Here is an 18,272-nt window from a genome sequence, read left to right on the forward strand (position 1 = left end):
AGAACATTATAGCTGATAGCGATGGGTAAAGCAAAGATGTAACATACAGAAGGCTAAGAAAATAGGAAGAGTTAGAAAATAAGGTGATTAAAGAAAGTTGCACATGAGGTCAGAGAGATGGTTAAATATTATCTCAGCTAGGGTAGGAGTGGATAAACATGTCCTGCTGCAGTATATGCAGCTTGAGTCACTCCTTGTGTGTGTGAGTGAGACTAACGAGTTAGTTAGTTACTTCCTCCAGTAAAGGCCCGGTTGAAGAGCCAAGCTTTCACCTGCTTCCCAAAGTAGAGATAGTCTTGTGTTAAGCGCAGCCTTTCAGGCAGTGCATTCCAGAGTGTGGGGGTTACTCCGGAGAAGGCTCGCTTGTTTTGTGTACAGCACTGCATATGTCTAGTAGCGCTACAGAAATAAGTAGTAGCAGTTTCCAACTGTCTTATGCCTACTCTTACATTCACTGCTTGCCAGATGATGATATGCTAAAAGCACACGTTCTTGAGCATCTAGGGTGTAGGCCTCCGAAAACATATTTACCATATCTTCAATGAGGTCAGTCCATGTTAAAGAAGACGTATAATGCCAAAGCTGCAAATAAGCAAAGTAATGTGTAGATTGCATTTGGTACTCCTGTGCCAAATATTTATTTATTTTTATTGTTCTTACATTTATACCCTGCGCTTTCCCACTCATAGCAAGTTCAATACGGCTTACATATTATATACAGGTACTTATTTGTACCTGGGGCAAGGGAGGGTTAAGTGACTTGCCCAGAGTCACAAGGAGCTGCCTGTGCCTGAAGTGGGAATTGACCCCAGTTCCCCAGGACCAACGTCCAACACTCTGACACAGAAGGATGAGAGCATTGATTTATATGATGGGTCCATTTGGCCACCTGTTGGATCTCTGATTTAATGCTGGCCCAGTCTAGTTAAGTACTGTTGGATCTACATCACTGATGACAAAGATGCATACCTCCAGTAGACAGCCCTTAGAAATAAGTAGAAGCAATTCCGAGCTGATTTGAGTTTGGCTACGTGGGATTTTTTTCCCTGGCTCTGAGCTTGATTCAGTCTTTGATAAAACAGGAGTTTGATCTTTTTTCTTTTCCCTGGACCCAGTCTGACTATTATCTTGAGTCTCTGGTTCTGTGCTGGTTCCATTCTAGTGATAGCGTGTTAGATAACCTAGTGGGACCCTGTCTGATCACATGCTATTGGATCTCTGGTTTTGTACAGAGTTTATTTTTTCTCTTCTGTAACCTTTTGACCCTTGTTTTCTTTCATTTGTTCAGGATATTGTCCAAGTTATTGGATAATTACCAGGATGATTTGCTGCCTTGGCATGAAAGCATTGAGCCCTGTTTATCCTCCATGACTGCTCACATTAACGACAGAGAGGTAAGGGCAGGACTGCTACGATGCTGAGAGCTTTTAGCCTTGTGATTTATTCCATCCTGGTCCTCTGTACTTTTGTGGAAATGTCACTATTCAGTAATTCTACAGAGTTAAGTATTTTTATAATGTGGATGCAGTGGAATTAGAAAAAGTACAGAGAAGGGCGACGAAAATGATAAAGGGGATGGGACGACTTCCCTATGAGAAAAGGCTGAAGCATCTGGGGCTCTTCAGCTTGGAGAAAAGATGGCTGAGGGGAGATATGATAGAGGTCTATAAAATAATGAGTGGAGTGGAATGGGTAGACGTAAATTGTTTACTGTTTCCAAAAATACTAGGACTAGGGAGCATGTGATGAAGCTACTAAGTAGTAAATTTAATACGAATCGGAGAAAATATTTCATCACTGAATGCGTAATTAAACTCTGGAATTCATTGCCAGAGAATGTTGTAAAGGTGGTTAGCTTAGCGGGGTTTAAAAAAGGTCTGGACAGCTTCCTAAAGGAAAGTCCATAGACCATTATTGAATGGACTTGGGGAAAATCCACTGCTATTTCTGGGATAAGCAGCATAAAATGTATTGAACTTTTTTTGGTTCTTGCCAGGTATTTGTGACCTGGATTGGCCACTGTTGGAAACAGGATGCTGGGCTTTGAACCTTTGAACCTTTGGTCTGTCCCAGTGTGGTAATGCTTATGTACTTATGCTTGGTAATCTGACTTATGCTCTATGCCAAAATGCTTCCCTAGTTGAATGTTCTAGAATATAAAAAGCAGCCCCACAGTCAGGTGTGAGCCATTCTCTTTTGCTAAACTGAAGGTAGATAAAGCGATGGGGCTGGATGAGATACATCTGAGGGTACTGAAGGAACTTGGGGAAGTTTTGGTGGCTCTGCTCTTGGCCTGTTCAACGCTTCTCTAGAGTAGGGAGTAGTACTGCAGAAGGGCAGATGCGATTCCCAAAAGGGGAAGTAAGGAGGCGGTTGGAAACTACAGGCCACTAAGTCTGACTTCTGTGGTAAGTAAATGAATGGAAATGCTTTGAAAACAGAGAATAGTGAAGTTTCTGGAATCCAGTGGATTGTAGAACCCTAGACAGCATGGTATTAGTAGAAGCAGGCCTTTCAGACAGATCTGATTGACTTCTTTGACTTGGTGACCAGAGAATTGGATTGAGGGGAGAGCATTACAGGTTTCCATGTAGCAGACATCCTCAGTATGGGCCCTAAAGTAACTGACTTACTTAGAAACTGATTGAGTGGAACGCAGCAGTGTGTATTGGTAAATGGATTTCGTTTTGAGGAAAGGAGTTACCAGTGATGTGCCACAAGGGTCTTTTCTTGGTCTGGTTCTTTTTAAGTGATACTACAGAAGAGCTGTCTGGTAAGTTTTGCCTCTTTGCTGATGATACCAAAATTTGCAATAGGTTAGACGTCTCAGATGGTGTGGATAACATGAGGGAGGGCTCCTTAGCATCATATAAGACCAATCCAGACAAATGGGATAGAGACAGAGGAAAAAAATAGTCCTCAAGTGACTTGCCCCTTAAGGGTATTATGCCGCATAGAATGTTTGGTATTTCTCTGTCTCCCAAGTGGATGAATGACAGGCTAACAGCCCTGCTCTTGAACTGGTTTCTAGCTACTTTTAGTTGAGCTTTAACTACCCTTTTGGAGTGTTGTGCTCCTGAGCCAGTTTTATGCTGAGCCTCAGTTGAATTGGGGGGTGCCTGTTTGGCTTGTTCTCCTGAGCCAGCTTTTCAGCTGCATTTCAGTCGCATTGGGGGTACCCTCCTGGACTTGTTCTTCCTGATCCACTTTAATTACCTAGGTTTCATTTAAATTGGGGGGAGGGGGGTGCCACCTTTGACATAAGCCCCTGTTAAAAAAAAAAAAAAGCAGCTGTTCTGTGGAGCTGAGGTATATCTCAGAAGTCTCTGAGATTCCAGTCTCCTCTCCCCACTCCAGACCACCAACGTCTCCCTTGCAAGTCAGCCTGCGTTTGGTGAGCCTGTTCTGATTTATTTCAGTTATTTCAGCGCTCTGGTGGTGATTGTGATTCTGCAGGTATCTGGTTTGTTTATTTGTCTGTGACTCTCTGTAAGCAGGTAATATTTCTCTGTGCTCTCTACGTGAAGGATTAAGTTTCTCCTGTTTCTGTGTGGCATTAGTTTCCTTAGTGTAGCCGGACTGTTTCAGATTTTTCTGCCAGAATTCTCTTTCCATTTGTCAGCTAGTGTTTGTTTTTTTCAACTGTTTCCTGGTTGTTTGATTAACAATAGGCAGATCCAGGCATTTATTAGCTCTCCTCAAGTTTAAACCCCCCCCCCCCCCCCCAGACTCTCTCCTTTTTATTCTTTCTCAGGTGTGACTGCCGTCCTGACCTAATGGTTCTTCTGGGTATCTCTTTGAGACTCTAAGGGATTTTATCCTGCTGTTTCTATGAGACAACCTTAACTAGTTTTGCTCCCTGTAATTTACCTATTTGGTTCATTGTTTTATGCTGCAGTTTGCACCAGAAATTACAAAATTAAGTCAATCACCTTAACAGTTACAGTAGCTGGTTGAATAGTAGATATAGATTCTACTACTTGTATCTCTGTTTAATTTAAATTTCAGGCTAAGCCTCAGTCATCAATTGCAGTTCACTGTATTTAGTTTTATAAGCCTTCTTCAAACAGCTATGTCTTCACTAATTTTCTAAACCTCAAGCAATTGTCCTTATTCCTCACATCATCCAGTAACCAATTCCACAAATCTGGCACAAAACAGCAAACATTGCTGCACTGCATTACCATCAATCTAACTTGAGGCATCCCTAACTGTCCCTTCTGTGATGGACTTTATACATGACATCAGACATGGGCAATTTACCCTTGCTAAGTACACATTTTACGTACTGCTAAGCATCAGAATGAAGAAACTTTGAATCACTGGTATCCAGTGCAGATCTCTCAAGATTGACGTTACGTGATCTTTGGTGCACAGCTCCTTTGCTGCTGAAGTCTCTTTAGTTGGTACCCAGGGAAGCACTGGTACACAGTATTACAGTATTCAACATGCAACATTACAACAACGCATGAGTGACACTCAAGTGATGCTTCTTACTAACATAGGCAACAGCTACATGTGGAGCCTTGTGGATACAGGCTGTACATGAGACTCCAGTATAAGTCACTTTGAACCAATCTTGAAATCATTGACTGCACCTGAAGCTGACTTTGGACATTAGGTTGGCACCTAGTCATATATGATTTCCTGGTGACATTGTATATCTGAGCCTAGGTGTCACTATTTAAGGGACCTGATGTTTTACCTGCATAAAGATCCTGTGCCATTAAATGCTTGAGTGCCTCTTATACACATTCTGCTTGATCACAGTTAAGCGATGACTTCACTGAGAACTCACAAAGATACAATTTGGCAGACGATCCCCTAGTCAGTTCTTTAGTGCTTTCGTTGTACATAGCACTTTGCATCATTCATAATGGATGACTACACTGCCGCCTTCTGACTCTCAGCTATTCCTTTCACTACTTCGTCCTCATTAACTAGTTAATTGGTTTGATTTATCTTAATCTTGTACATAAAACTATACCATGGCAGAAAATAAGCCCACTATTAAAACTGTTACCAAGCTGCTTTGTTTACAGTCAGTCCCTCTATTCTGTACGTTTCAGATTAGACAGGGCCACTGAGAGACTGAGCCGGGGCTAGGCTGATGCTCCTTGGCCCCCCTTCACATGACCGCTGCTGCTGGGACCTCCCATCCCCCCAGGGACTGCCACTGTGGCCCCCCCCCCCGGACCACCGCATAGACCACAAAAATTGGGGGGGGGGGGCATATTTTGCCTCATCTCCCTGCCCCTTACTGCTACTCCACATAGCTTGCCCAAGCCCCGCCAGCAGAAGCCTTCCTCCAGCACTGTTCGCCGCTGTATTGCCTGACCCGCGGCTGCTTTTCCCCTCATGTTCCGCATGCAGTTCGCAGGGTGCCTTACGCTTTTCCCCTTACATTGCGTAGGGCAGGCAATATGGCAGAGAACAATGCTGGAGGAAGGCTTCTGCTGGTGGGGCTTGAGGACTCCCGCCAACCAAACCACAAGCCCCGAAGCCCTGTGTCTGCTCCTTCCCAGCCTCTAAGGGGGGCCCGGCACCGGAGTTTTCTCTCTCCTGTGATCACCTGGGTCCTATCAGGCGCATGAGACAGACAGACTCCGGCGCCGGGCCCAGGGGAATCGTCCCCCCCCCCACCACCACCACAGTCCTGGGATTAGAAACTTCATTTGCAGTTTGTTGCATGACTGTGTAGCGAGTGTGTGTGCAGCATAATTGCCAACTTTTATTGACCAGCCATATCTATGGTTTATAGTGAACAAGTTCAGTATCACAAGTGGCACTAGACTTCTGATGCAGGCCAAGTGGCCGAAACACAGGCCAGAGCCAAGTCTTGGTTTGATTTGAATTGAAATATTAACAGTAGCATCACTGACTGTGTGTTATTTCATTGTGTTTGGTTGCCATCTGCCTTTTAAATCGTCACCATCCCATGTCTCCTGTTTCACTCCCCATACAGAGGATTTTCAGGAGGCTTCTGACTACTCACAGTTGTAAAGTTAACAACTAATAATTATTGCATTCTTCTTACCCCCAGTTTCAAATGTTCTGTATTCCCAGGCACACCTTTTCCAGAAGTACTTAATTTGATCAAACACCCAACGCGTTGGATTGAGGAATTCAAAGGATGGTCTCATTGTGTTTTTGATTTTGGCAGGGGTCATACGTGCTGGATAGAAAATTTTGTATTGCATCTGTCTGCAAGAAGTGGTAACAACACCCGCTCACACCCTTGTCCATTTCTCACATTCTGCAGTCTAAAATGCAATTGAACATGCATTAAAGTAGGAGTTCGCTTGACTGATTTACAAAACATATTGTAAGTTATTGTATTGAGGATTCTTGTATGTACTTTGCTTTGAGGTCCATTTAAGATAACAAGCAAACAATCAAATGAAGTACACTCTCTCATTAGATCACACCTCTCTCTGGTTTTTCCTCCCTCTCTCCATAGCTTGTCCAGGCATTTATTTGCTTCTTCCATCGCTTGGCTACCAGTAATAAAGACTGTGCAGTGGTGATGTGCCGCTTGGGTATGAAGGAAGCTCTGACCAAAGCCCTGGACAAACACAGCTCCCACCTACTTCTAGTGACAGAACTGCGGGATCTTGTCACCGATTGTGAGAAATATGCCAGTCTATACAAGCAGATGACCACCAGCATCCTAGCTGGCTGCATCCAGGTGAGACACTGAAGTAGGTCCAGCTGCTGCATTTGACTGAGGTCCAAAGACTCCTGACTCTCTGCATCCAGGAGAGACACTGTAACGGGTCCCAAGAGATTCATGTCTAGGTGCATTTGCCTGAGGTCCTAATTTTCTCGTCTTGCTGTATCCAGGAGACTTCTGGCTGTATCTAGATGGCAGACTCCAGGCTAATTTGATGTAGGTTACTATGAAAGGTCCAGAGAACCTCCTAGTCAGCAGCACCCCTGATCAGGAACTACAGCTAAATTCTTCATGCGCTGCGGCTTCTGATTGGTTCATGTGTGCATAGTGGTGCTTATACTGATGCTGTGGGCTCAGAAGGATGTTTGATCTCAAGTTGATGTGTCTGGTGGCATCACTGCTTTTCCTGTAGAAAGTTTCTTAAATCGTTTTAATAAAACTAAATATGTTACTACTGAGTTCCATTTATTGATAATATAGTAATCCAGTTTAAGTCATTCTAGATCCTCTTCAATTTAGAGATAGAAAACTTTATATGTATATATGCATGTACAATTTTTAACAGTCAAATTTACTTCAGATGATTCAATATATATATTTTATCTTGAACCTCAGCGATGTCAGTCGCCCTTCTTATATATAAGGTCAACTTAACGACATCTAGTTCTTCATAGGTTCTTGTTCTTATTTAATCTAGCCAGAATTATTTTATATCATATCAACCATTTTTTCACTTTAAACATTTTTAAACACTTATCTTTTTAATTTTTTGATTTTGTCGGACTTGGGGGATCAAATGTCCGACATGCACGTTTCGCCCGCAATGGGCTGTCTCAAGGACATTCCCCCTGTCTTTCTCTAGCGTCTGCTCAGCAAAAGTTATCAGCTACTGAGTTCCAGACACTAAGTCTCAAGTTGATGTGTGTGTATATGTAGATATTGTCATGTTGTGATATCTTTGCTCTTTTCTAGGTGCGGAGTCTCAAGTCAAGTTGGTAATGTTTGTGTGTGTGGAGATAGTCTCATGTTGTGGTATCTTTCGTCTTTTCTAGGTGCTGAGTCTCAGGTTGATGTGTGTGTGTGGAGATATTGTCATGTTGTGATATCTTTTCTAGGTGCGGAGTCTCAAGTCAAGTTGGTAATGTTTCTGTGTGTGTGTAGATATTGTCATGTTGTGATATCTTTTCTAGGTGCGGAGTCTCAAGTCAAGTTGGTAATGTTTCTGTGTGTGGAGATATTCTCATGTTGTGGTATCTTTCGTCTTTCCTAGGTGCTGAGTCTCAGGTTGATGTTTGTGTGTAGATATTGTCATGTTGTGATATCTTTTCTAGGTGCTGAGTCTCAAGTCAAGTTGGTAATGTTTCTGTGTGTGGAGATATTCTCATGTTGTGGTATCTTTCGTCTTTCCTAGGTGCTGAGTCTCAGGTTGATGTTTGTGTGTAGATATTGTCATGTTGTGATATCTTTTCTAGGTGCTGAGTCTCAAGTCAAGTTGGTAATGTTTGTGTATATGGAGATATTGTCATGTTGTGCTATCTTTCGTCTTTTCTAGGTGCTGAGTATCAGGTTGATGTGTGTGTGTGTATAGCTATTGTCATGTTGTGGTATCTGCTCTTTTCTAGGTGCTGAGTCTCAAGTCAAGTTGGTAATGTTTGTGTGTGTGGAGATATTCTCATGTTGTGGTATCTTTCGTCTTTTCTAGGTGCTGAGTCTCAGGTTGATGTGTGTGTGTAGATATTGTCATGTTGTGATATCTTTTCTAGGTGCTGAGTCTCAAGTCAAGTTGGTAATGTTTCTGTGTGTGGAGATATTGTCATGTTTTGGTATTTTTCATCTTTTCTAGGTGCTGAGTCTCAGGTTGATGTGTATGTGTGTGTTCTTATGTTGTGGTATTTTTTCTCTTTTCTAGGTGCTGAGTCTCAGGTTAATGTATGGATGTGTGTGTGTAGGTGTTCTCATGCTGTGATACCTAACCTTTTTTCTAAGTGCTGGTCTAAGGTTGTGGTATGTGGGTACTCTCATGTGCTGGGAATTTGTTGTTCTAAGTTCTGATTTTCCTCTTTATATAATTTTCTTTCTGCTTTTATTATAGATGGTTCTTGGGCAGATTGAGGAACATAGACGCAGCCATCAATCCATTAACATCCCATTCTTTGACGTCTTTCTGAGGAACCTCTGCCAAGGTATGTCAAATTACTGCAGAGGAACTGGGCAGTGAGGTGGGCTAATGGAGAATCCCTGTACCATTTCTGATTTGGGCAATGATTGGTGGAAAATCCCATAGATGCTGAAAGCTGAGTGTGGTTTGAAGCTGGAGAAGAATCCAGCAATGTGCGGTGGTTGGACAGGAGATGATATAGGCTGGACAGCTCTGTGGTGATCTTGCAAGTACCCTCACCTCTTTCTGTTTGTTTCTTCTTTCTCTTTTTTCCCTGTATCTGATTGATTGATTGATTATCCTCTGATGGTGTTTTTCTGTCATCATCTACCGTGTAGGTTCTAGTATGGAGGTAAAAGAGGACAAGTGCTGGGAGAAGATAGAAGTTTCCTCCAATCCTCACCGAGCAAACAAGTTGACAGACAAGAATCCGAAAACCTACTGGGAATCCAATGGCAGCACAGGCTCCCACTATATGAACATCTACATGCACCGAGGCGTGGTTATCAGGTGAAGAGATAGGAAGGGCAGGGGTTGGGGGGCAATGAGCTGCTCAGATGAGAAGTGTGGTAGAAGGGGAATGGTTTATCAGATGAAGATGAGAGGGAAGCATTTCAGATGGTAGGGTGGTAATATTAGTGTAAAAGAGATCAGGGGCATGAGCACTGGAGAAAGAGGACGTGCAGTACCTTCAGTAGAGAAGAAAGATGTAATAATTCTGAACAGATACTGTCTAGCATCTCAAAAACGGAGGGTGATCCTGGAAATTACAGACCAGTAAGCCATTTCTCTCAGTGGATGAGGGTGAATAGTGGAGTGCCCCCAGGGATCTGTACTGATGACTGAGGTGATTAAATTTGCAGATGACACAAAACTATGAAAAGTTGTTAAAACATATGCAGATTATGAAAGATTACATTGGAGGCAAAGACATAGAATAATAACGTTTTTAGGTATATTACAAGGAAGAAGGCTAGGACTCTTTAGCCTGGAGAAAAGGCGGCCGAGGGGTGATATGATAGAGGTCTACAAAATAATGAGTGGGGTAGAGCGGACAGATGTGAAACGTTTGTTTACACTTTCTAACAATAATAGAACTAGGGGACACAAGATGAAATTAGAATGTGGTAGGTTTAAAATAAATTGGAGAAAGTTTTTCTTTACTCAGCGTGTGGTTAGACTCTGGAACTCATTGCCGGAGAAGGTAGTGACAGCAGCTGGTCTTGCTGAGTTTAAAGGGGGTCTGGACAGATTCCTGAAGGAAAAGTCCATTGATCGTTATTAAATTTTGGGTTTTTGCCAGGTTCTTGGGGCCTGGATTGGCCGCTGTTGGAGACAGAGTGCTGGGCTTGATGGACCTTTGGTCTTTTCCCAGCGTGGCAGTGCTTATGCTTATGACCTTATTTTGAAGCCACGGGAGAGAAGGGTTAGGGGAGATTTGTTGGTGGTTATTCTGTTCGTTAGTTCTTTCTGCTTGTTACATTCATACTGACTCTGGAAGGAACTGCGCAGCTAACATATAGGCTCCACCAGAAGTCTGTATTTCTCAGTCTCCACCCACCTGCTGGTAGGAATACATAACCCATCCATCTAGGCCAGTCTGGAGGGACTAAAGGAAAGTAAATTAGCAGGTAAGGTCTAATTTCTTCTTTTGTTAGGTGGAGGAAAAGGCTATGTGGAAAGATGTAGGGTTTTTCTGTAATGGAGAAGATCAATGAAGGAAAGGTACAGTGGAGTGGAGGAGTGGCCTAGTGGTTAGGGTGGTGGACTTTGGTCCTGAGGAACTGTGTTTGATTCCCGGCACAGGCAGCTCCTTGTGACTCTGGGCAAGTCACTTAACCCTCCATTGCCCCATGTAAGCCGCATTGAGCCTGCCATGAGTGGGAAAGCGCGGGGTACAAATGTAACAAAAAAAAAACCAACAAAAAAAAGAAGAGGGGAACTGTGTGAAAGCAGAGATTTTATGAACTGGAGGAATGAAAAGACGGGTATGGAGTGGAGGAGGGCAGCTCCATGGAAAGACAGATTCTCTATATCAGGTGGATGAGGGCAGTGTTTGCAAATCGTGATTTGTTGCGGAAACATCTGTAATTAAAACTTTTATGTACAAGATAGCTATTGGGTCTCTGGGCAGAGACCAGAATCTTTAACCCTGTCTTCTCCTAATTGAACTATTTTCTCATTCCACACTCTACAGACAGCTGTTTATCTTGGTTGCCAGTGAAGATTCCAGTTATATGCCGGCCCGCATCGTAGTCATGGGTGGGGAAAATCCATCCAGTATCAAGACTGAGCTGAATACGGTGAGTAACTTTCAAGCAGCAAATGAGCATTGAATAGAGAACCAGAGTGATTAATATTCATGTAGCAAACTTCTGTCAGTCGGGATATTGTGCATGGTGAGAAACACCATAGGTTGTCATTAGACCTGCTCACTTAGAGTCAGACATTGTTAATAACTTATAAAAAGCAAGCTCCCACCAATTGGAGATCCATGGACAGTAATGCCTATGACTTAAGCTACCTTTAGTAATATAGTAACATAAGGAGGTTAGGAAAGATGGCCGTGTAACACAAGCAAACAAGAAGGCAGATGATCCGCAAAATCCAACGTGGAAGCAAACAAAAGAGCAGATCACTAGGTGGTATCAATAAGACTTTATTGGAGAAATAATCGCCCGACACACACTGTGTTTCGCCCACAAGGGCTGCGTCAGGGGCTCTAAAATAACAAACAGTAATAAAATAAATGAATCAACAACATATATAACACCACTCATAATATATATATATAAATAAATAAAGAACTTAAGAAAGAAAGTTAAGAAAAAAATAATTAAGAAAAAAGAAAGAAGTACATAGGATACCATGACATGTGCAATAACAAAATCTCAAATAAATATTCACTACAAAAATACATAATCATAATTAAAAAAATAATAAATACAAATTATAAAACCAAAGGAAGACTACTCAATATTAAAACAATAATCCTCCTCGTAAAATGATCACACATTCAAATTGTATATCCATAAATATAAAAGACAGCATAATGACCATATACAAGTGATCATATACTACAGCATAGCGCAATAAAAATATCAAAATTACAACATATAATAAAAGATATTGGACATTCTTCTAAACTACTATAGAAGACAGTAACGTTATCCATAAATATAAAGGACAGCCTAATAAACATATGCAAGCGATCATATACTACAGCATAACGGGATATTGTGCATGGTGAGAAACACCATAGGTTGTCATTAGACCTGCTCACTTAGAGTAGCCCTCAACAAGCTCTACCACCAGGAAACTCGTCCCACCTTATAAAAGGTGCAACTTGCACAAACTCAGCCTACAGTATAACTACTGATTACCCCGAGTGTGTTGCTCTGTAAAAGGATTACCGTGAATGACACAAACTATACCTACAGCTCACACTTATAGGTCCATTCGCTGCTTAGCGAGAAGAGAACCGGTTTGGTCCACGACCATTCCCAACTGAGCTTTAATGAGAGCTGCATGACTCCCTTTAGAAGAACGACAGCTCCTCTGCACACCATTTTGCACAGAACATTGCATGCAGCGTCACTTGCAGCTCAATTACCTGGGTATGCTTGCTGCGACCTTTCTGATTCTTACTGTCTAGATCCATATCAGGGCTGGTTAACTGAAATCGTAGGCTCGTCGGATCCCCCACCAATCAGGATGGATTGGCTTAAGAGACCCAGCCAGACGCTTGTCAGCTGGCACAGTATCAAACCAGCACCTCAACTTTGCTCTGTTTTGGTCTTACACCTCATACTCAACTCCAACCACCATCTCATGAGGTACTTGATAAACTGTTCAGATGTAATGCAACAAAATATCCCCTCCATAATGAACAGAAGGAAACGCACACAAAATGGAAACCGCACCAACCAGACCATTAGAACGCACAAAGGGCTCCTCAGACAACTGAATCCAACAAATGAACCATCTCCTATAACTGTCCCAGTACCTGCATACTATTTCTTTTTTTTTTTAAATATATATTTTATTTTTGAAATTTTACAGCATAAGAGAAAATACAACAAATTGCTAGCTGGACAACTTCTCTATCCCATCACAAATTACACAAAAATACAACAACTATGAGATTACCCCCCCCCCCCCCCCCCCCCCCCATACTCATCAAGATATTCAGTCCAGTGTCTTGGTCACTATAACAACTATCCAGGTTGGGGTCAGAAGACCACTTCACATAAGGGTCCCAAATACGCTGATACTATATTAGATGCCCAGTCCGTAAAGCCGTAAGTTTCGACATTAAGTGAATATAATCCATTTTCTGCAAAATCTGTCGAAGCCCTGGCAAAGTATGTTGTTTCCAGGCAGCAGCAACCATCAATTTGCTAGCCACAAACACATAAGCTGCCAGCTGATGAACCCGCATACTATTTCAACGTGAGATCTCTTGGTAATAAGAACAATACAATTAGAGACTTGCTTGAAACCTCAAACCACGGCTCACATTCATTACAGAAACCTGGCTACACTTAGATAATGACCCACTCCAGAATGACATTTGTTAATTGTTAATACAATTTTTGCATTTTTGAAAATTAATCAATATCATTTAATGACTTTCATTACATGTCAGTGAAGGTTTATGTTTTAAAATTTGTTTTTTTAACATTTATGGTTGCTTATAGATTGGTATATGTGTATTTACAGTTAGATATCCGTGTTGGATCCATTCAAGGATTGTTTTATCTAAGTACGTGATTAAAAGTTTTTTTGACCTTTTTTTGAGTGCCCCTGGTACTTTTGTTTTTGTTCCAAGAATCATGTAGTACCACAATTGTCCTAATGAACCCACAAGCTCAGAAACATTATATCCCCAGGATCTTAATCTTAGAACACAAGGAGGCGTATTTTCAAAGCACTTAAACTTACAAAGTTCCATAGTAAGCTATGGAACTTTGTAAGTCTAAGTATTTTGAAAATGAGCCCCTATACCAGTCACTAGGTTAGCTCATTGCATTCTGTATTATCCTACTTGTAAAAATCTAAGCTAGACCGGTTTTACTAAGCATTTTTCTTTTCTTTTACTCAATAACAACGTCCCCTTATTCTGTAACTATTCTTTCAAGATGTAACACAGTCCTACTATGTGTCTCTTGTATTATTTTGCACTGTAACAGTGCCCCAATTCTCGTTAACTACTCTCACTATGTTACATGGTTCCAACGTTCTGTAATTTCTCTTTCACTATGTAACACAATTCTAGTGTATCCTTACTGGTTTCACATCCTGTAATCCGCTTTGAACCTTTTCGAGCTGGAAGTGAAATATGAGCACCTGGTAAAGTAAAGTAAATATTGATGGTTGATAAAGACCAGATTGGCTCGTTGAACAGGGACTGTCTTTCTTCTATGTTTGTGCAGCGCTGCGTACGCCTTGTAGCGCTATAGAAATGCTAAATAGTAGTAGTAGTAGTAATGTATTTTACCCAGTTATCTATCCCAGATGCTAATTTTAAAAACTGGACAAGTTGTATGATATTGTCTTTCTGTGGTTTTATGCCATTTTGAGTATATGAACCTACATATTTCCATATTTAATCTAACATATAGCCCATTCATGTAGTGTCCTATTGCATGATTTGTAATAGGCTGAACAGCTGTGAAAACAGAGAAGCTATTGGCCAAATATCAGGCTTCATGAATCACAAGGCCTTCCAGGTTAGTACCTAGTTCGTTTTTTGGGTGCTGTAGTCTGCTGGTTCTCCTCATTCCTCTCCTTTTCTGCCTCACCTCACCTCTCCTCTTTCTCAGTATTATGTAAACTGCTTAGCTACACTCATGGTGTGATTGACTGTACATCAAGCTTTCTGAAATAAATGATACATTTTCTTATTATCTTGCTAGACAGTTCCCAGCCGTCGTTAACGCTCTGGCATTTACTTAATTGGATTCTGATGCTACATAAAGACCAAGTGTCCCATTCATTCTGCACCATCTGGGTATTTCATAACTGATTGTCTGCTATATTGGTTAGATGTGCATATACATTTTCATACTTAAGCCAATACCAAGCCTCCAGCCCATGTCCTTTATTAGACTTCTCAACCCTGATCCTATCACTGCCTTCCATATCTTTCTTTACATGTCCACATTCTGTTCTAAGCGTTCTCTTCTGCCACCTTTTCCTGATATGCTCTTTCAGGCCTTGTCACCTTCCTGTTTACCTTTTACGAGTCCTGCACAGGATGCAGTACCCAGGCCCTCTTCCTTGTCTTAGCATCAAGTTTTTTATAACATTTTCACAGCTGCCAAAATTAGGGAAATGGGACTTGATATACTGCCTTTCTGTGGTATTTTGCAACTATATTCAAAGCGGTTTACATATATTCAGGTACTTATTTTGTACCAGGGGCAATGGAGGGTTAAGTGACTTGCCCGGAGTCACAAGGAGCTGCAGTGGGAATCGAACCCAGTTTCCCAGGATCAAAGTCCGCTGCACTAACCACTAGGCTACTCCTCCAAAAACATCCATTTTCCTTAGTCTTTTATTGTTTATCCATGGTCAAACTGCAGGTTATCCCAGTCTTCTTGGTTACTTGATACATCTGTTCTGCCATTGTTATAGTTGTAGCCATGGTTGCTGTGGGCAAATATCAGGGCCTAAGCTACAGCTTAGTACCTCATGTTTCAATAGCATGGAAAACTATTAAACCTAAAAGGCCTGATATTCAGCCGGCGATGTTCAGGGTTTTGCTGACCATCGCTGGCGTTATCCCTGGGAATTCTGTGCCAGACCATATCTGGGCTCCATCATTGAATTTCCAGGTTTACAGAGCCAGCGAAAACATAGCCGGTTAAATGCAGTAGTCAGCACTTAACCAGCTATAGCGACGTGCATGAAGATAGGACTGACTTTTACACAGTTACCTTTATTGCTTAAGTCCTGAACTTTGCCACTTGTCCAGGCGGAGTCAGCACTAGGCTGGTTACTTTCAGTGGCACAAACTGATTACAGCTGAACAAGTGATTTAACTGGCCAAGAGCTGTTTCAGGCTGGTCAAATGGCTTAGAATATTGGAGCTCAAAATTTACTTCCTGCTTAATCGAGGGAGCCTCTGAAATGTTACAGCTTAGGGACCACAGTACATATAAAGCCAGCCTTGCAGCTTATCCTACAATACTTGTAAGCCTAGTTTAGACCTACCATCACTATAGTAATGTTTCGTTTCTCTGTTGAGAAGCAAAGAAGTCTTATTCATAATCTCGCATTTTTGAGGCTGCTTTTAAACGATACTCCTCATTGTCCTGTTTATACCCATGTCCCATAATAAATGAAGCTTTCTAATTTCTCATTCGTCCTGTTTCTTGAATAGATTGTAAGCTCTGTTGATGAGGGACAGTCACATATGTGTACTTCTAGTAGCACTATAGAAATAATTAGTAGTTGTAAGCACAATGAATCTGCAACACAGATGGGTGATATCATCCTGATGGCACAGGCTTTGTCAAAGGTCCGAAAGAACAAGAAGCTTAAGAACATAAGCGTTGCCACACTGGGACAGACCGAAGGTCCATCAAGTCCAGCATCCTATTTCCAACAGTGGCCAATCTAGGCAAGATCCCAAAACAGTAAAACAGATTTTATGCTGATTATCCTAAAAATAAGCAGTAGATTTTCCCAAGACATTGGAGAAGAGAAAAGCTGGATTTGCCCTAGGTATTTGGAACGGTTTCTTTTCCCATGCTTTGAACATTATACTGTTTGCTCTTGTAGATTTTTGACTACCATTTACCAGCTCTCTCTATGGCACAACTCTATTGTATTGTTCTCTGGTTGTTTGGCTTGTTCCTTTTTAATGCTGTTCAAAAATAAAACTGGAAAAAAAATCACACGACCTGTTCTCTTAGACTTCCTCAGCTGGCATCATGATTGTTGTGGTTGTTCGGATCTTGCTGCAGGAAGACCCGGACAACCACAGCAATCATCACTTGGTCTCTCAGCTCTTTATCTCACTTGATTCTAACAAAGCTTGGAACTCCAGTTCTTAATTGGAATCTAGTTGGATGTCAACTTTTATATTCTTGCGCTATCAAAGGTCATGTCTGAAGCTGACCACGAAGGTTGAAGCACCTCACATTAGAGCTACCTCTTCCTTCTTAGGTCATTTCTGTTTTTTTATCGGTATGTGGTAATGTGAACGAGAGCAGGTCCTGGAGCCAGAATAAACTGCTGCCATACAGCAGGTTATGATGAGCAAAATAATATTTTATTGAAGGTGTCTGGTAAGGGTCCTGTTCAATTCACAGGTGGGGATGAAAGATGAACACAAAACAAGTCTGGCTCCCCAGAGTTAGCAGTTCATTGAGGCTGGCCTGCGATCTGCCAAGTCAGATACCAAATTGCAACGTTCCAGGTCAAACTTGGCCTACCTGACTGTAGTGGTTGCAGTTCATTCATAGGTGGTGGAGACAAATGCAGTTGGGTGTCACTCGCTGCTTCCCTCTGGGCCTCCTTAACCTAGCTGTGCCCTGAGATTTTATACTTTCTAGTTCCTGCCCTCCGTGTCACTTCCTCCTTGTAAAAACTATGGGTTTTTAGGTGGCTCTGACACTGTGAGGGAGGAGTATCCTTAAAGAGAAGTGGCAGCATTATTATTATTAGGATTTATTTACTGCCTTTTTGAAGGAATTCACTCAAGGCAGTGTACAGTAAGAATAGATCAAACATGAGCAATAGGAAATTACAGCAGTAAACATATTCGAACAACAATACAAGGTATGGCATGGTATACTGCTTGCAATGACAACACAATATGTGCATAAGTACATAAGCACCGCCATACTGGAAAAAGACCAAGGGTCCATCAAGCCCAGCATCCTGTCTCCGACAGTGACCAATCCAGGCTTCAAGAACCCGGCAACCCCCCCCCCCCCCCCCCCAAAAAAAAAAAAAAAAAAAATTAATAATGTTCAATGGACTTTTCCCTCAGGAATCTGTCCAAACCCCCTTTAAATTCCGTAAGGCCAGCAGCTGCTGTCACTACATTCTCCGGCAATGAGTTCCAGAGTCTAACTACACGCTGAGTAAAGAAAAACTTTCTCCTATTTGTTTTAAATCTACCATGTACTAGAACATTATAATTGGTAGTGAAGGGTAAGGCAAAGTTGTAACATGTAGATGAGTTAGAAAGTAGGAAGAATTCGAAAGTAAGGTGATTGATTTGAAGAAAGTTGCACGTGAGGTCAGAGAGATGGTTAAATATTATCTCAGCTAGGGTAGGAGTGGATAAACGTGTCCTGCTGCAGTATATGCAGCCCGAGTCACTCCTTGTGTGTGTGAATGAGACTAACAATTTAGTTACTTCTTCCATTAAAGGCTTAGTTGAAGAGCCAAGCTTTCACCTGCTTCCTGAAGTACAGATAGTCT

General features: G+C 41.7%; 1 protein-coding gene across 1 annotated transcript in view; it reads left to right on the forward strand.

Annotated features, from left to right (window-relative positions):
• Positions 1 to 18,272, forward strand: part of CUL9 (cullin 9) — a 308,998-nt gene that overhangs the window by 98,955 nt on the left and 191,771 nt on the right. Inside the window, exons 13-17 of the mRNA XM_030195702.1 lie at positions 1,289 to 1,394; positions 6,461 to 6,688; positions 8,766 to 8,856; positions 9,170 to 9,341; positions 11,029 to 11,134. Of these exons, the coding sequence (XP_030051562.1) occupies positions 1,289 to 1,394; positions 6,461 to 6,688; positions 8,766 to 8,856; positions 9,170 to 9,341; positions 11,029 to 11,134 (703 nt within the window). The remainder of the gene's footprint in view (positions 1 to 1,288; positions 1,395 to 6,460; positions 6,689 to 8,765; positions 8,857 to 9,169; positions 9,342 to 11,028; positions 11,135 to 18,272) is intronic.

This window comes from Microcaecilia unicolor, chromosome 3 (assembly GCF_901765095.1).
Source record: "Microcaecilia unicolor chromosome 3, aMicUni1.1, whole genome shotgun sequence".
NCBI lineage: Eukaryota > Metazoa > Chordata > Amphibia > Gymnophiona > Siphonopidae > Microcaecilia > Microcaecilia unicolor.